This window comes from Emydura macquarii, unplaced genomic scaffold, assembly GCF_026122565.2.
Source record: "Emydura macquarii macquarii isolate MOO-44397 ecotype Brisbane River unplaced genomic scaffold, CSIRO-AGI_Emac_v2 contig_2636, whole genome shotgun sequence".
Classification (NCBI taxonomy): Eukaryota; Metazoa; Chordata; order Testudines; family Chelidae; genus Emydura; species Emydura macquarii.
This window is the reverse complement of record NW_027132773.1, coordinates 44,630,079-44,649,265: the sequence shown is the minus strand read 5'-3', so window position 1 is coordinate 44,649,265 and position 19,187 is coordinate 44,630,079. Positions and strand designations below refer to the sequence as shown.

At 36.9% G+C, this 19,187-nt stretch overlaps 1 protein-coding gene across 1 annotated transcript in view; it reads left to right on the top strand.

Annotated features, from left to right (window-relative positions):
- Positions 1 to 19,187, top strand: part of SEMA3A (semaphorin 3A) — a 197,073-nt gene that overhangs the window by 153,499 nt on the left and 24,387 nt on the right. The window contains exons 8-13 of the mRNA XM_067564004.1: positions 274 to 388; positions 502 to 571; positions 2,041 to 2,185; positions 8,520 to 8,739; positions 14,205 to 14,296; positions 16,956 to 16,997. Of these exons, the coding sequence (XP_067420105.1) occupies positions 274 to 388; positions 502 to 571; positions 2,041 to 2,185; positions 8,520 to 8,739; positions 14,205 to 14,296; positions 16,956 to 16,997 (684 nt within the window). The remainder of the gene's footprint in view (positions 1 to 273; positions 389 to 501; positions 572 to 2,040; positions 2,186 to 8,519; positions 8,740 to 14,204; positions 14,297 to 16,955; positions 16,998 to 19,187) is intronic.

Below are 19,187 nucleotides of genomic sequence, written 5' to 3'. Positions count from 1 at the left end.
GTTTAATCTATTTTAAGGTTTTCTAGGAATAAGTTATTCTGAAAATTATATTAAATATATAGTTATGACCATTATAAAATGAAATTGATTCAATATTGGTATATTTGAAAAATGAGGGGGGGTAATAATTTCCTAAACAATAGCAAGGACAATATATACAACTGTTGACTATGTTATATTTAACACATCATTTTGAGTGTCAGTTTTTCATATCAATTCCCATTTCAAATAGGAATATTACCATGTATTAATATACAGTATTTCTCCTGTTAGAATGACTTTGGTGGACACAGAAGCCTGGTTAATAAATGGACAACTTTCCTTAAAGCACGCCTGATTTGTTCTGTGCCAGGGCCCAATGGCATTGATACTCATTTTGATGAACTACGTAAGTAGCCATAATGGCTTTGAATGCAGAAACATATTCTGTTATTTTCATTACTAAAATGACCATGTGTTTTCTCCCCCCCTCCCTTTTTGTTGTTGTTGTTGTTGTTACAGAGGATGTGTTTCTAATGAACTCAAAAGACCCTAAAAATCCAATAGTCTATGGAGTGTTTACAACTTCCAGGTACAGAGTGTATCATTTTACTTGTATGGAAACTTGTGTGGCTGGTTGCTTGAAAGAGCTCTCTTTGTTAAAATGTTCTTAGGAAACACAGCATTTTCTTAACCTTTGAACTGCTAGAAAGCAGCGCAAGTTAGAAGTAGTGAATTAAGTTTCTTTTCTTATGAGCAATGTACATCATCACCCTGATGCAAGTGGCCAGGCAGTTTGAAAGAATATGTCAGTTTCTCAGCCTCCTCCTGCCAAAGCATAGGCTTTAAAGAGGAGGATGAAGTGTCCCAAGGCTCTTGCCCAATAGAGCTGGTAAAATAATGCAGGAAAAGGTTTACAAAATATTTTTTTTAAAGTCATCAACATTTAGAATTTTGGAAAACTTCCGGCCAATCAATCAGGTTTTTAAGAAAAAACAGCAAAGATTTTTTTTTTAAATATTGAAATTTTGAAAATTCACAGTTTTTCAACCTCTCTCTGCAACTGTGTCAAGTACATCCTTGGTGAAATCACTTGGCTTCATAGGTTCATAGATTCTACAGCTAGAGTGGATCACTGTGGCCATCTAGTCTGATCTCATGTCTAGCACAGTCCACAGAACTTCCCCCAAATGAGCTTCTCCCAGGGATGTAATTGTCCCTGGGACTTTTGCCTCCTGAAGGACTGTAGAATTTGCCTCTGAGGGAAAAATCACCTATAACCATCGAGGGAGGCATATTTGTTTTAAAAAGTAAGTTTCTAGTGATTACATAACCCGCAAGAATGAGGTTCATGTGGCATTTACTATCTTGTAAAAAACAAAGGTAATGCATAACAGTGCAGTTTCAGTGTGTGCTGTCCAAATGGGGAAGTGGAGGAGAGAGAAAAAGGGCAAAACTAAAACAAATATGCTGAATATTAGCAAGGGTATATTAAGTGATTAGTTGGCTACAGGGATTAGTAATGGGTTACAGACTCTTTCACATGAAGGTCGCCTTTATGAAAAACACGTGTGACCTCTTTATTTCATATTTACACTAATAAATTGCATTGGTAGAATAACAGCTATTACAAGTAGATATCCCCCCTCCCCCCCTGCAGCCTTCTTTAATGAAGTAGTTCGGTTTCAAAATCAGGGCTGGAAAACAGAAAATCCCCTAATATCTATTAAGAGTCAGATTCCACCATCCTCAGCCTTACTCTTATTGAGTAATACCTATTTTGAGAAAAGTCCCATTGAAATCGGATTCAGACCTATATAAACAATATGTTTTAAGTAGTGGGCAGCAGTCATTCTATTTAGAAAAACATCTGAGAGACTTGGGTACATAAAACTGAATTTTCCAAGAATGAGCTTGGGTTTACTGAGACAGCATTTCAGAGTTTTGAAAATCAGCGCACATAATAAATTGAAGAGCCTTTAATCCCACCATTCTCCTGTGATTGAACTGACTGATAATTTAAAGAAACTGATTTATTTTTCTACCTCCCCCCATTTTTAGCAACATCTTCAAGGGATCAGCGGTGTGTATGTACAGCCTGACGGATGTAAGGAGGGTGTTCCTTGGTCCATATGCTCACAGAGATGGTCCCAACTATCAGTGGGTGCCTTACCAAGGACGCGTGCCTTATCCACGGCCAGGGACTGTAAGTGCACTGGAAAATCTGATGATGAAAAAGTGCTTTCAATCTGATGATCAAAAAATGGTTTCACTCATCACATTGTATTTGAACTGGTTATCACAACAGAAGCTGAAAGAATGGGGCAGGTGGGCTAATGTAAAAGAAAACTGGCTGTTGCTACCGATCCAGAATTCACTGCCTCTATTTGCAATGTGCAGCAGCTTTGTCAATAGGCCTAATCCTGCAAACCTCAGCAAGGCAAAAATCATATCGACGTCAGTAGATGTTTGACTGATGCAGCGATGCAGGAATTTTCCTGAGTATTCGTAGCGTAGTTAAAGAACAATGCAGATTTCCTTTCATAAATTGCATCTTTTTGGAGCTTTAAGGTAACCATTTCTGCAGTGGATGGGGAGCCATTGAAATATTTTCCAATTGCAAAAGGCATTTTTAAATTGTCATTCTACTTTCCTGCCTCTTTCAGTCACTATGGTATCTGTGGAACCACTATTTATGACTTCCATTCCACCCTAGTTATTGTCAGAGCCCAGAAATGCTACTGAATGTTGCCTATAATCTGCCTTTTCTCCAATAGAATGTGTTTTTAGAGGAAAAGGTTTGGATTGTACATATTAGGGTAGCTCTTCAACTAGTGTAAATCAGTTTATTTCCATTGAAACCAGCATACACTAGACTGAAGATCTAGCCCATTCAGATATAGCTATGCGTGAAATAATCTCTAAAGCTCCAAATACAGCGCAGTCAACAAACCAAGAGTAGCAGAAGGGTATTATTCAGATATGGGCATTTCTATGATTTTATGATAGTATAGATTGTCCTTTAATTTGCAGTATCCTTTAAACTAGTACTTTCAAGCCTGTTCTCAAAACTAGCTTCCATGATAAATGTGTGAAACAATTGTTAAATGATGTAGATATTTGACCTAACAAAAATTGCTTCCGAAGTTAAAGAAAGGAATGATTTCTCAGCAACTGGATTGTGTAATTCTCCTCACTCAGTGGATGTGATTGCTAAAGGATAACCAGATTACTTCACAGAAAAATCTGAAGCTTTGCAATGTTTAGGGGAATTTTGTTCCTGAGATGGTGATGAAATCAATTTTAAAAAATTCCAGGATGAAATCAAAGACTTTTTTAACAGAATGGATAGTTTTACTTTAGAGTTGAGTGGGAAACAGTTTTCACATGTTATGAAAATTGTCAAGATTTTGAAATTTTTTCCTGTCGTCAATTGGGACAAAGCAGTCAAAAGATTAAAAATTTTCATGAACCGAAAATCCAACAAAAGAATGTTCTATTCTACTTCCCTTTGGAAAGTCTGAATCAACAGATGATGTCCAGTTCTACAAGTATGAGATGGGTTATGAAATGTCACTTTCCCTTTATCCCTACTTGGTGGAGTGGGAGAGGAAAGGGTTAATCTTGTATTTCACTAGATAACCCTGGTAGTTCCTAGGTGAAAATCCTCATTCTCAGATAGGATCAAATTAATGTGTTGTCTATTTCCACTAACAACTCCTCCATCTCAGCCTGGCGGGCTTTTTAATATGTTATACTGAATTGTATAAATGTCTTTTCAACTCCTATTTGGTCCAAGGATTGATTAAACTATTTTAAACAGGAATGAATATAGCAATATTAAAAAAATAGAAACCATTCAATGTTTTCACTAGGAAAATAAATTGTGCTGAAAAACTACCCCTTTTTATAATAGTTCTGTTGTAATACTGGTGAGTAGATGACCTGCACAACACCCCTGGAATCCTAGTGAAGTTGTCAAAATCTCTCTCTATTTTAGGTACATTAAAGATTGTGAGGAACTCAGACACAATGTATCAATCCTCAAAACACCTTTGTGAGACAGATTATCTCTGTTCTACAGATAGGAAACTAAAGTAGAGAGAGGCTAAGCGACTTGCCCAAGGTTACACAGGAAGTCTATAGCAGAGCAGTGGCTTGAATCAAGGTCTCCCATCATGTAGGCTAGTGCCCTAACCTCAGGAACACCCTTACCCAATAGGAAATTAGGGCTAAAATGTTACATAGGTCTCATGGTGTCCTTCTGCTCAGGGGGAATTTCAACCTTCGAGCTAGAGTTTCACTAAAGCATGACTAAAATTCAGATTGACCACCAAAAGCAAAGATTTTATTGTCAATATTTTCCATGTCCACAATTTTGAAATAGCATTCTTGAAATTTGTAGCCGCTGAAATCTCTCTCTCTCTCCCTCATGTATTTATAGGACAGGATTTGGATTTAAAATGAGAGGTGACTCAGGCTTGAACTGAGATTTCTCTTTTAACAGCAATAACATTTGATTTATTTTCAGCAGCTTTTGAAGACTTGTTGAGGGTGAAGAAGAACAAGTTTGAAGTTTGTTCAGGTGTTAAATTTGTGGCTTCCCTTTTCAGGAATAGTAGAAATAGAACCATGCAACAGACCCTGAGCTTCTTAAAGCGGTTTAGCTCCAGATTTCCCTAAGGGCTAGCAGTGCTTAGTTATTTGAGGAATTTCATAGGTAAGGTGCCAACAAAGCCCTTGAGCTTCTGGTGGCTTGCCCAGTACTGGTAAACTGAAGGAATATGAATGACTGTGAAATGCTCAGTCATCTTTGTAGTGGAAGGATCTACAAACAGTTCTATATTGGCACTGGATCTACTGCATTGAAGGCCCTCAAGGCCACAAAGAAGTTGACAGGATTTACCTATATAAACTTTACAGAGTGTACCTTTAGTTCTTTACATTTAAAAGTAAAGAACTAAATATATACATATTCCTTTTTCCTTCTAATTGATTCATATCTCACCCCTTAAGTAAATCAAACTACAAAACCCCAATATTCTTTCTGCCTTTGGTTTGCGTCTAGCAAGACTCTAAACATTTTCAACTCCCAGTGAAATCAAAGGGAATTGTGGTGTTTAGTACATTGCTAGACTGGGCTCTCTAGATAGATAGATCAAGGATGACACCTAGCATATTTTCTTAACTGATCAAGAAACTCTGACCAGGTGTACTGAGAGTAAATGATGGAAAGTTATGGCCCCCAACCAGCAAATCATGTAGGTATGCACTTAACTTTAAGCATCTGAATAGTCCCATAATGGACGACTCAGATGCTTGCTTCAATGCTTTGTGGGATTGGATTGGGGTTTATGTAGTCAGAGTGAGTCTTGCCATCAATATCTGCTCAAGCAGTATCAGGCCCTGTCTTTGTTACATGTACTGTCATTATGAACTCTGAAGTCTTCGGGGAAAAAATCCAGCATAAATACACAGGTAAAAGTGACAAGACATTTCCTCTGGGCTACATTATTTTTAAGTCATTTTGAATTGGAACATTTTCCTCTAAATCCATACTGTTAAAAAACTCTTATAAAAAAAACAATCAATAGGTCAATAATTCATTCAACAGGTTTCACTTCTTTTTCTGAATGTGAATTGTTTGCATTTTTTTGTGACTCAGATTTATTCTCTCAGTAATTTCTATAAATAATTGCTGGTCTGTGATTTATTAGGGAAGAGTTCATTGTGAAAATTCAGTATTTAAAATTCAGGCTGTATTGACTGCACACAGAGGTTGCATGATATCCAGTATTCTATATCCTTTATTGTACCTCTCAGGGATAGATTTTTAGTTTAGACAGAGCCCTGAATAGGAGGTGGGGCAGAAGCAGCACCTCGTCAGGAGTAGCTCTGGGATGCAGGGTAAAGGAGACACACCTCTGTGAAGCATAATTCCACACTTTCTTCCCCTTTGCTCATGAGGGTTAGCGATTTAATGTGGGTATAGGCCAGCAATAAATCGCTAGACTTTCATACTGTGCTGGCTCAGCTGCATTGTCTAATGAGCAGGGAAAATTGGTTCATGTCTCTCCCCATTTTCTGCCTCTCCTCACCCACCTAGGGCAGGGAAGGAGTAAGAGGGAATGTATCCCCATTTATTCTTGCATGCCAACCACTAGGTCCAGGTCATTCATATAGAGGTATAAGGGGGGAGATTTTTACTTCCTTTTACTGCTCTGTGCAAGTATGGAGTCCAAGTCATAATTTAACCTTTTGAATTAGGTTTCTCTAACAAATGCTGATGATTACAAATCTAAAATTGGCTTTCTGTAAATATTATGCCTAATATGTGTTGTCTTGATGAACATTGCTGCCAGTAAGCTTCTTACTAAAATATTGGTCAAAAGTAAACGCAAAAGGGGTCAAAACACAGCTGAAATGCATTCATTTAAAAATTGAAATGAATGTACATGGATTTTTTTTGCAGTATTTGCCCAGCTGCAATTAACAATACTTAGTACCGTTCAAAATACTTTCATGTTCAAAGCACTTTACATACATTAACTAATTAATCCTTGATTAATGTAAGTAATCAGTATCACACTCTGGATGGAATATTAATCCAAGTTTAAAGCAATCTTTGGAACTGCACTGAAGAAACCAAAATTTCAGATCGAATCCAGTGATGCTAAAGATGATAAAAGATTTAGAAATAGTAGTATATTATATTTTTCTAACTGGAAGTATAAGAACATATGAATATTAAATAATAATGTGCTAGAACGTAGCGATAGTAGGAATAGGGTACTAAATTACTGTATTTTATTATTATTATTTATTTGGCTAATTGTGTTTATCCAGTAATTCTTTCTTTCTCTAATATATCAAAAAAGAACGTTGGAATTTGCTTCTTTGAAAACATGCAAAAAAGTGAAAACCTATCTCTCACATCTCCCATGCTTCCTACTACATTGAAGTGTCCCACAGCTGCAAATAACAACTGCTCTTTTTGGCCATATTGATTTCTTTATGTCATTTCTGATGAATTATTAATATTCTGGACCAAGGTGATGGCAAAGACAATTGATTTCTTCTACTGAGAATCCTGCAAGATCCGGATTCCTGTTTAATTACTTTTTGGTTTCAAAGTTTTTACTTTGAGTGGTGGATATTCCATCAATGTGAATAAAAGATGCATTACCCATGGCTTTATATCACTGGGGTGTTTTTATCAAGATCAAATGTGGTGAACATAAGCATAAACATAGTGAAATGTGCCTCATAGCTTTGTCTATCTGAGATTGATGTCATGTGTTTAAGGGGTCAGGATCGATAACCTGGCATTGTTTTCTCAAAATTCCTGTGTGACCTAGGACAAGTCATTTAATTGCCTTGTGCCTCAGTTTCCTCATCTGTAAAATGGGGCTAATAATAATCCCCCAATTTACAGAGAGATGATGTTAGGCCAAAATCTCTGATATTCATAAAATATTTTGAGTTTTTGAGAGTGAAGGCATTTACTAAAGGCTAGCACCTAGCCACAGCCCTGAATATATAAGTGCACTACCCCAGGAGGAATTGTAGGTGGGGAAAGGAGAAGGGAATGTTTGTTGTGGGAATGGAACCCTGGCTTTACTACTGTCCTCCCCACTCTCTCTCTCATCCTCACCCACTTGCTCATGGGTGGACAAAGCAGTGTCTGTGTAGCCCCTATGCTTTGCATAGCACCCAGAGCGAAGATTGGTTAGTCCTAACATGACCATATAAGGTGACACATGGAAACTTTACTCCCCTGTGCTGCTGCGTGAGGACTAGGGACAGCCTATTCCCCATCTGTAATTGTACTGCTTACTACAAGTTGACATTGAGGCAACTAACCTGAACTCACTACAATCACTTTATTCACCACCCAAGCTAGAAAAATTATATGAATAGTTCAACACAGCAGGATCCTCATCATCAGAACCACTTGGATGACGCCAGATATGTCCAGATAATCAGCAATTTAGATAATCAGGAGTAAACAGAGCTGGGAGTCACACTGGCAGTTCATTAGGGGCCTAATCCAAGTTCCTTTGAAGTGAATGAGTTTTTACTTGAGTCCCAGAAGAAGATGCTTAGATAATGGGGTGTTTGTTATGGATAATTCATTTTCTACTGTATAGATAACAAAGTGCTTTAATCTGTGTCTTTAGCACAGTAATTTTTAGCATATTCAGCATCCCTATCGTCTTCTACTGCCAATTAAAAAGATAATACTAATCAGTAAATTACTGACAATCAATTATTTTCACAGAGCAGTGATAAGAAAGATAATGTACACAAACTCTAATATTCTAATAGAATGAGCTATATTGATTTTAATGAAGAAAAATATTTCTCCAAAGACTTTTGGTGCCAGTACTAACTTGCTTTATGGTTACTGTCCATCATGGGACAATTCTATCCTGAGTTGTGCTGTATTATAGGCTGAAGACTCAAATGGATCTCCTAGAAATTAATGTGTCTTTTTGCTCAGTTATAAAGTTCAAAACATTTTTTTTTCTTGCTCTCAGTGTCCCAGTAAAACATTTGGAGGCTTTGACTCTACCAAGGACCTTCCTGATGAAGTCATCACATTTGCAAGAAGTCATCCCGCTATGTACAACCCTGTATTCCCTATCAATAACCGTCCAATCATGATCAAAACAGATGTGGATTACCAGTTCACACAGATAGTAGTAGATCGGGCCGATGCAGAAGATGGCCAGTATGATGTCATGTTCATTGGAACAGGTAAGAATCTTTCATGATACATCCAATTTTCTCACATGGAGCATGGAGAAGTAGAGTAGGTTAGTGTTTTTCATCATTCATAGAAAGAAAGCTTATTTTTGTGTACTATAGAGTACATCTGTGGAATTCTTTAGGGCAAGGCTCAACACCTTTTTCCTTTTCCTTTTTGTTGCATAAGAGTTATATATTGTTGGATTAAGACTTGACCCTGCACCGTTGGGTGTTTTGCCTTTGACTTCAGTTTGAGTAGGAACAGACCCTGGTTGTTGAGGATTTTTTTTTATTAGAGGCATCTTCCCACTGTTATTTATAATTTGTTTTTAACTAAATATTTTGAGGTACATGTTCACTCCATAGGAACTATCACATGAGTTAAGCAATCAGGATTTGTCCCATTGTGGAATATGTGTTCTCTTTAAACATATTTTGCACTATGCCAACCTAAACAGGCCACCATCCAGAAAAATGCTGCATTACCCTTAACCCAACAGGTATTTGGATATCTATAAGAGGTTCTAGGAAAGATAAAAAATTATGCTGAAGCATGATGCCCCTGGTAAAGAGACTGTACTGTCTTCTGGCTTGGGCTTTACATCATTCTTCCAGCAGGCAAAAGAAGAAATTTCTTATAAATAAACAATTTTTACAAAAGTACTACTAAAATTTCTGCATGAAAGCCCTAAGGGCCAGACACTCAGCCGGATTTCTCCATTGACATCATCAAATTACATTGATTAGCACCATCTGAGGAGCTGGCCTTACCTCTTTGATGACTTTCTACCGGATATACTAGTGTTTCAAATTTGTATTGAATATGGTGACTTTATTATTAGCCTCATGAAGTTAAAACCAAAGAACTTTCCCACTGCATCATTGCAGTGCTCTAAAAATGAACAGGTTCTCTGGCTGTCTGTTCTTCTTTCTTTCTTTCTCAGAAGAATACTGTTTCTGAATGGCACTGGCTACAGATCTACAGCTCCAGACTTGGGGGTCAGATTCCAAAGCAATAAATCTCAAGGCTCTCCTCATGTTGATGCCTAACATAAATCATGAGTAAACTGAAACCTGTGCTGAAACTTTGTATACTAAATGTATGGCCTGTGTACCAAACATTTACTGCAGAAAATGCAGCCATAAAGAAAATGCTCCTGCTCTTTGAAATTGTGAACTGAACTATGACATGTTTATGCTATAGTGGGTTATTGTTTAAAACTCAGAACAATATTTTAACCTGCCTTAATGTGCTACAAATATTCTCCATCACATAAGGAAAACTGAACAACGTATCCCTATCTTGCAATGACAATAATAAAATAGCTCTAACATAGCACTTTTCATCAGTAGACTTCAAAGGGCTTTACAAAGGCAATAAGCATCATTATCCCCATTTTACAGATGGGGAAAGTGAGGCACAGAGAAATGAAGTAATTTGCCCAAGGTCACCCAGCAGGTCAGAGACTGAGCCAGGAATAGAATCCAAGTCTTCAGAGTCCCCAATTAGTGCTCTGCCTATTAGACCACACTGTTATATGACTTTCAGAAAGTCATTTATGACCTGATTCTGCTCTCGCTGAAGTGAATGGTAAAACTCTCATTGGCTTTGGTGGTGCATGAGCAAGGCTTTAGTATCTCAGTGCCTCAGTTTACCTCTCTGTGAAATGGAGATACAACTGCCAATCAGAGTGGGATATTGTGAGACTTGTTGAATTAACTTTTGAAAAACACTTTGAGATCCTTGGATAAAGCTTGGTATACCATTGGTCTGCTTTTAAACCTGACCTCAACTTGACTTCCGTTTTGGGGGGAGCAATTTCCTTGCTGCTGTTCATTGCAGGTCTAAATTTCAGATTCCTAGGTAGAAACAAGTGCAGTGGTTAGACAGGCAGTGCTGAAATTTGTGTCTGCAAATTGTGAGCAAAAATATGTACCTGCCAAAACAGAACTCAGCTTTGAAAATGTGGCCCTGTAAATGCAAAAGATTTCTATTATTTCCTGCAATATTACATTTTGTCAGACGAAGATAACTTCGGCTCAGCAAGGACAATAAATGAGAGACTTGACTGTGATCCTGGATGGGCATCCTGCACAGGGGAGAAAGGGGCTGTAAGGTGCCCATTTGCTCATCAGCGCTCACTGTAGGGTGGTTAATAGGGTGGGGGAAGAAAACCCTCCATGGAGCTGCTACTCTCATTTCCTTGCAGATAGGAAATGGGTGGGCAGCCAAAAGCTCTCCTTCCATTGAGCCAGCATATTGGAGTTAAGAATCAGCCCATTGATAGGACTGTTAAAGATTTCATCACCCCCAGAGCAAAGGTGGAACCAGGACTCTTGTCACAATCTGTTTTATGGATTGTTGAGTGGGACTTGTGAAGAAGCCATGAAGAAATGAAATGAAGAAGACCTGTGTGGTGTGACTGGATTTCTCTGCAGTTCATTGCCATTAGCATTGTAGCAATCAGACTGCAGAACTTCAGTAGAATAGGGAAACCTTTTTTGAGTATTGGCATAACTGGTGATAGTTGACCTCAGAATAATTAGCAGGCCATCCTGCATGGTCATATTTTCCTTTTCTGTGGGTGAAATCTTAGGCCAAGCAGTTTCTTTCTGATTGTCACTGTAACAATGACTATCCCCTAGCTACTCCACAGTGGAAACAAAATTATATTGGAATGCTTGAAAATATGTCTGTGAAAAATCAGATTCCAATGTATCCATTTAATGCATATCCTGAATGTCTGATGTGGGGGATCATTTGGCACAGTCTAGGTACATCTGTCAGTAAAGTGAATTAATAACAGTAATCTTATCTTCTAAACTGAGTTACTCACCAGAGTCCATTGATCCTAAAAGAGAAGCCCAATTCAATTTGTGTGAAATTGTTTGAAATACTACTCTGTAAAACTTGATCTAGAACTCAGATAAAATGCCACTTTGGTACCTGAGGCTTGATCAGAGTCGCCATAGTGATTAACATATTGTACCTTTGACCTCAAGAGCTTTCTGCAGCACCAAGATACCATAATCGTTGCAGGATCTTCTTAAAAGAAAAGCATTTGTTTTTTAAAATGTGATGCTTAGAGCAACAGTGTCTACCTGCCCTACTCAGATTCCACAATTCTCCTTGCTTCATTTTATCAAAACTCCATCTATGTTGTCCCAAAATGTAGCATTCAATAGACTTTAAATGTGGTGCTGATGACAATTCTGTTTCAATACTACATAAAGCCCTGCAAACCGTGACATCTTGTTATGTTCATTAGCTCAAAGTTGTCTCTCTGATGTTTGCAGTAGGTTTTTCTCCAAACCACAATTACCAAATTGGAGCCAGGGTAATTAGGGCAATTTCCCATTCACATATAGCTAATAACCTTAATAATAAATTATTAGTTTTTCTGAATTGTTTAGTTGTGGAAAGTTCAGGAGTTTTTGTTTTATTTAAAGCTTATGGTCTGCTTATTCTATGATGTTCTGTAAAGCAACTTGTAAGTATATTACTAAAAGTAAATATTGAAAAATAATAGTAATAATAATGGTGAATACACAAAGGTTTCATAACTGTCCATCAAGTATTTTTCATGAGCCAAAGTCTCACATGCAGTATTTTAAATAAAAAACAAAACTTTCTAAGAGAGGGATTTTTTTATTTTAATTTTCTTTTAAAAAGAATTGCATCTGCAAATTTACATCCCATGAAAGAGATTATATAATAATTGAGATTTTGTGGAAAAATTAAACAGATGTATTGTTTATTTTTTTAGATTCCTAGCTATATATATTTAGATTTCAATCTTTGTATAAGACAGTTATTAGAGTTGGTCAAAAAGCAAAATTTCTGTCTTGTGGGAATTTCTGATATTTTGTCATTTTGTTTCATCCCAATTTGAGACACAAAGTTGATAACTATGATTTTTTCACTGAGTGAAATATTGCAAATAAATTGTTTTTACCTTACCAAAGAATTTCATTTCTATAAAGTCAAAATATTTTGTTTTAATAAGGTAAAAATGTTTCATTTTGACTTTTATGGTTTCAACTTTTATATGACATTATAAAGAAAAATATAATATAACATTCAGAATGATAATGTCATAATGATAAAGTTGAAATGAAAAATTTTAGCCTTATCAAACCAAACTGTTTTAATAATTTTCTGTGGAAATTTTTTGTCAAAATAGATAGTTGCCTGCTAGACATTTTCATTTAGTTGAATCAGCACTTTCTGATGGAAAAATGGAGAATTTTCCAACAGAAAATTTTTAACCAACTCTAATATTTATTCTTGGGGAATCCTTGTATAGGAAGTATATTGACTCTCTGTAGTTTTATTATGCTTAATATCCTTTCCTTTGGCTTTAAAAATAGCCTAAATTTTCCTAAGGGACTAGTGGTTGTGGGTGCCCATCTTGAGACACCTTAAAGGGGCTTGATTTTCAGAGGGTGAGTGCTCATTGTTTTCTACAATCTATTTCTATTGAACCATGCTTAGTGGGCCTAAAACATTAAATTAGAACACACATTTATTTTTACTGCTAAAAGTCTTTGTAACCTTCAACAAATCAGAAATGCTAGATTGTGGATCAGGTTGGGAAGCTGCAACTGTTTCAAAAAAGTTGGTTTATGCAAAATGAAGCATGGATACATGCTTCAAAAGGTGAAATAAAGAGATGGTCTTAAGTTAGAAAGTTCAGCTCCAGATCCAGACTTCCACACATCTTTGGAGGGATGTTTAACTCTGGGGTTTTGTGACCTGGACCTGCTCCCATCAACGTCTGTGAAAAAATTCTCTCTAACTTAAATGTGTGTAGAATCTAGCCTGTGTTGCAAACCTACCTTTAATGAAAAGATACAAGTTGTACAGGGTTGTTTTTTCCCTGAAACAAGGATAATACCATTTGTCATGTAATATATGCACAGCTATCATTAGGGATATACAAGTCTTAGATGCTTTTGCTTGACTCCAGGAAAATCAGCATGTACTTAAAAGAACTGACAACTTCATCAAGCTGTCCTTGTGTCCACAATGAGCCTTCTAATAACATCTGCACCTGTATTTTAAAACAACTATGAAAAATATCCTACCTCAAAATGACTAATAAAATGTGGCTGAGTAAATTTAGTGCATTCCCATCTTTAATAATACCTCTGAGGCAGCTGACATGACACCAATCTAATAATATAGTGATGTCCTGTTCGTTCTTTAACAGCTGAAGCAGAGTAATGATTCATTTTTCTGTTGCATTTCCCCAATTAAGAGATTTCAGCACACTGCCCTATGGAAATTGAAAACTCTTCTAGTTCATTTCAAATGTCAATGGGTATTGTGTGCAGTCCATTCTCAGCAATATGTAGCATCAGAACCCTTGTATAGAAATAACTGTATATTGCAAGAGATCAAAAACTTCTGCTTGCTATTAAACTGGAGTCTACTTATTAAGCATTTGAAAACATTTTTTTTTCTGTTAAAGATATTGGGACAGTTCTTAAAGTGGTTTCAATTCCTAAGGAGACTTGGCATGATTTAGAAGAGGTCTTGCTGGAAGAAATGGCAGTCTTTCAGGTAAGTGCTGCTGAATTTCAAGTGTCAAGCTGTAGATTTTTCTGTAGACAGCTGCAAGCTGAACTTGTTGCAGGATAGCCAAGAAGTAGCCTGGCATACACTTCTAATTAGCTTGTCAATTAGAGACAGAGACTAGTCAAAATAAACCTTGAAGCTTTCGGTGCTAGTTGGAGGTTAACGATAAAAGAAGTGACATTCCTGACTCTTGTTTTGCTGTTTCAATGGTAAATTAGAATCACTGAATCTTTGAGCAATTGTCAGTTACAGTTAAACAATATGTATTTTCTGGAATCTCCTCATCCATCCTCTCCCACAAGATTGTACAAAATAATAACTACATATGTGGCTATTAGAAACAATTCAGATGATCAGTGTAGAAGAGGAGGCTTCAGTCTTATTCCTTGGGCTTTTATGACACCTCAATAAAAACATAACAAATATTTATGAAATTTACACATTAGCTGTCTTAGGCAAAATGTTGGCCTGTAAAGTTTTCTTAAATCTGGTACCATTTACAGTTGCCTTCCAAAATAAAAGGAAACAGAGGGTGTACATTTTCAGAAGTGACTTTGGGCGACTCCTTTTGTAGGTGCCTGACTTGAGATACCTTCAAAAGGCCTGATTTTCAAAGGATGGGAGTTCAGCATTTTGTGAAAATCAAGCCCCGTTAAGGTATGGTGCACTACCTTCCTCCCTGCCAATCTCACCCCAACTAAAGCATCCACTACTCACTTCTGAAAATTTTGCTCAAATAAATCAAACTCTTTCTGAATCATCTCAGATAGATCCCAGACAACGTTTCATGTTTTCTGTGCTATGACAAAACGTTTGAGTTTCCTGCATTATTCCTCTGTGATGTTGCCCTCACTATACCTTTGGCTTGAGAGTAGGCATAACATATTTGGGCAGGTTTTATAGAAATGTTTACTTTCAGCACTCTGTGCATCACAGACAAAGTTTGCTCAGGAATCACCATCCAGAGATGGGTCACTGTCAGGCTGTGTTTCATTTTCTTGTGTGTTTAGTGTTTTTGTTGTTTTGGGGTTTTTTAACACAAATGTAAATTAGAAACAATGGGGGGAAAATGAGAATAGTAATTTGTGGCTTCTGGCTTTTCTCTTATTAATGTACAGCAAAATTGTTCTGTACTCCACAGAGTAATCTGGCAACTTTGAGATAGGAGTCTCTTCTTTAAATAAAACAGAATTCCCAAGAGATCAAAGAAATACTAGAGTAAGTTAGGAAAAACTGAATCAATGTTATTTTCCAAACTAGATTTGCAGCAGCATTACCCTTAATGGCAAATCAGGATTTGGGTTTTAAGTTTACTTGTGCATCCTTTTGTATTATATAAAAAAAATTGGGCCTAATTCTCACTTACATTAAGGCCTCTAGTTTAGTAGTGTAAAGAGGACTTGGAGTAAACAAGAATTAGATCTCTTAATAAAAATTTGCAATGCATTTTAAATGTAATCTGCCAGATCTGAGTTTTTATTGGATACAGAAGAGGCTACCTCTGTGTCAAGAAGAATGCATTTCATTGTTTAAGCTGCAGTGTGATGAATACAATGGTTTTCATTTATAAATCCACCAAACTGAAAAACTTCCAGATCTGTTACACTGATAACAAATGTCTTGTTTAACTCGAATTGTGGAATATTCCCTGAACAGCTGAGCAAACAAATGAATGAGTTCAATTTTCATTCAAATGTAACATGTAATTGATGTTGTCTAATACCAAGTCTATTAACCCATTTGTAAAGGAGTCCACATGCTTAGCATCCACTCAGCCATATCAAATTCTCCCAGGATCAGCAGGTTGAAAACTTAATGTGAACTATATTAATATACCTGGCTAAAAACTTGATGCTTAGTGTCAGTAAGTAGTACTCTTTTGCATTGCATGTAGTAAGGTTTTGCATTGCATTGAAACTTAAACTTTGCTAGAATTATTCATTAAGGGCTCCATCCTGCTGCTTTCACTCACATAACTAGTCCCACTAAAGTCACTGGGACTACCAATGTAAGTAAAAAAGTTTTAGAATCAAGACTAAATCCAGTATTTTATAACTGCTTATAAAGCTACAATAATTTATATAGGAAATATGTATTAGTCCAAATTCTGCTTACTTTACTCAGGTATAATGTCCCATTGAAGTCAGTGCCTGAATAATGTGAGCAGGATTTGCCCCTTATGTTGATTAAATACTCCAATGTATAAAAATTTGCTGTCTGTTGGAGCTCCACATTCCACAAACATGAGCAACTGCTCATGGACATACAGTATTCACTTTATCATACTAATATTTATTCTTAAACTTTTTTCTATGCAAGCGGGGTGGATACATGCTATGTGGATACATAAATTTACCAGTACGAGCAGAAATGAATTTCAAAAAGTGAAACAAACAACAAAACCAATAACTCTGGAATAATAAAGTATGAGAAATAACAGATAAATTGTGATGTTGAATTTAGACTTGCACAGACACAAATTCACATGCACTGTAGTTCATGTATAACAATAAAAAACATTCCATTGTAACAGTCAGCAAGAAATGCCATCAAAAGACCCAAAGAGTTTCTTAGCTTGTAAGCAACTCTACTACTAGTTTCATATTTACGTCTTACATTTTAACCCATTTAATGTTTTTTCTAGGAACCCACTGTTATTTCCGCAATGAAGATTTCCACAAAGCAGGTACTGTATGCACAATCTTTAAATCACTTTTTAAATATTTATTGGCCTGTATATTTCAGAGACAGTAACTTGGCACTTAGTAGAGACATATTAATTATACCAGCAACATCCCATCCCTTTACATAAACATCAGTAGTTTCTCAAGTAAAATGTGTCAGGCAGTGGAGAAAGGAAAAAGTTAGTTTTGTGCTTTACTGGCAAGATAGAAACTAAACACAAACTAACCAGCTACTCGTAGAAAAATTCCACATTACCACATGCTCGAACCACTGAGAAGCTATTATATTTAAAGGAGTGGCACTTATTTACAACATGTCTGAATTTAGTTAGTGGCAAAACCTCCATTGATTTAAGTGGGAGCACAGTCGTCCTGTGTGTGTTTTATAATAGCTTCCATAATCTAAGATATATGAAATTAGAGAGGTGACTTAACTGTTATGACCTCTTTTTTGTGTTTTTCCCAGTTTTGCTGACTTAGTGCCTGATTACTACTATGAGTATTCCCACTGAAGTTCTGGTAGTGATATCTGACAGTAAATGTCTGCAGGATTGGGATGCAATAATGGGGCGCAACACCTCTCAGCAAAGAGTCAGAATGAGACCTATTGAAATAAATTTAAGTGGTGCATTGGTCTTGTGAGCGTGCACAAAGGATAAATTTTATCCTCTAATGAACAAAACTCAACTCTCCATTTCAAATGCTGAAAACTGCAGTTTAGGAATCCATTGTATACTGGAAACCGGCCTGAAAAAGTGCGAGTATTTGACACAAAACATTTTATTTGGGGCCAATTCCCTGATATATCAACCAAACCAACAAAAATAGTGGCTTAAGAAGAATGTACCTTTTACAAACAAACCTGTCAAGTGGTGTATATGTTCACATCATACCAAAATGCTCTGCTTTGGATTATTTTTACAAGTACATTCTTTTAAGACAGCCGATTGCATTGTGTAATGGGCTGTGCATTTTAGTACAACTTCTTCTTCAAAGCATCTTTATTTACTTAGAAGGGATTACAATTTTCCCCAAGTCTTTGGAAAACAAATTTACAATATTAAAATTGTTTGAAGCTAGAAAGAGCACATGAGTTATTCAGACAAAATTAAGCTCATGAAATATCAGTCAGCCATGGATTAAAAATGACAGAATCATGATCCAGCATGACAAGCTTTTGGCACAGAGACTTTGTATCAAAGAAGTATTTGGCAACATGCTTCAACATTAGATTTATGATTAAAAGATGCTCTGGGTTTTACATCTCAGACACATTGTTCCTTGTGGTTCTGATAAGCAGGGAGGTTTCAAATAAACATCGTAATAGCATGATAATTCTATGCACGACACAGAGCAAAAGTGTAAAATGTAAACAATAAAATCAGCATGCTTTATTCAATAGTTTCAGTGCAATCACTTTTTTGTATAATCTAGGAGTGTGTTGATCTGATTCAGACAGTATGTGTACAGAGCTTTCTGCTTATTCTTGCATACTTTATTAGGTAACTGGGTACCAGCTGGTACTTCAAGACTTTACCATTGCTACCTGGCTGGCCATCTTGCCAATTCAATTGGTGTTCCCTCCTAGGTGTCTAGCTAAGGCCTACTGCTGTCAGCCTTCTGCACAGGGGTGAATTGTATCCCTTGAATCAGCCCTTAACTATGCATTCAGAATGAGTCTTGATATGCTTCCTGACTCTTTCTATCTCACGGAGGTTAGATTTTGAGTTCATACCTAAAATTCCCATGTGTGTTCCATCCCCAAACCTACTGATCCTTGGGATCTGCACTTTTCTTGTTGGATCAGCTACAGGAACAGGCCATCTGAGCAGAACCCCTTGCCCCTGACTCCCTGCAGCTCCTTAAAAGCACTGTTCCTGCTGGAGCCAGCACTGCCCCCAGAAATCCCCTCAGATGGGGCTCCACAGTCAGTATAGAGGAAGAACCTGAAAAGTTATCCAGCTTCTATCTGCAGTAACTTTCTCCTTATTGCCCCCTGACTTTGGGAGGGGAAACAGGCCACAGAAAATCCTGGGTACCTTCAGACCTGTTCCTCTCCCCTCCTGCTCCTGTGAATCCCCACATAGCAGAGTAGAGGAGCAGGAAATAGCATGCTGTGGAACACATCTTCACCTCCTTCCACCTCTTGGACTCAGATTCATGGTTTTTATGATCCCCTATGTTCATGGAAA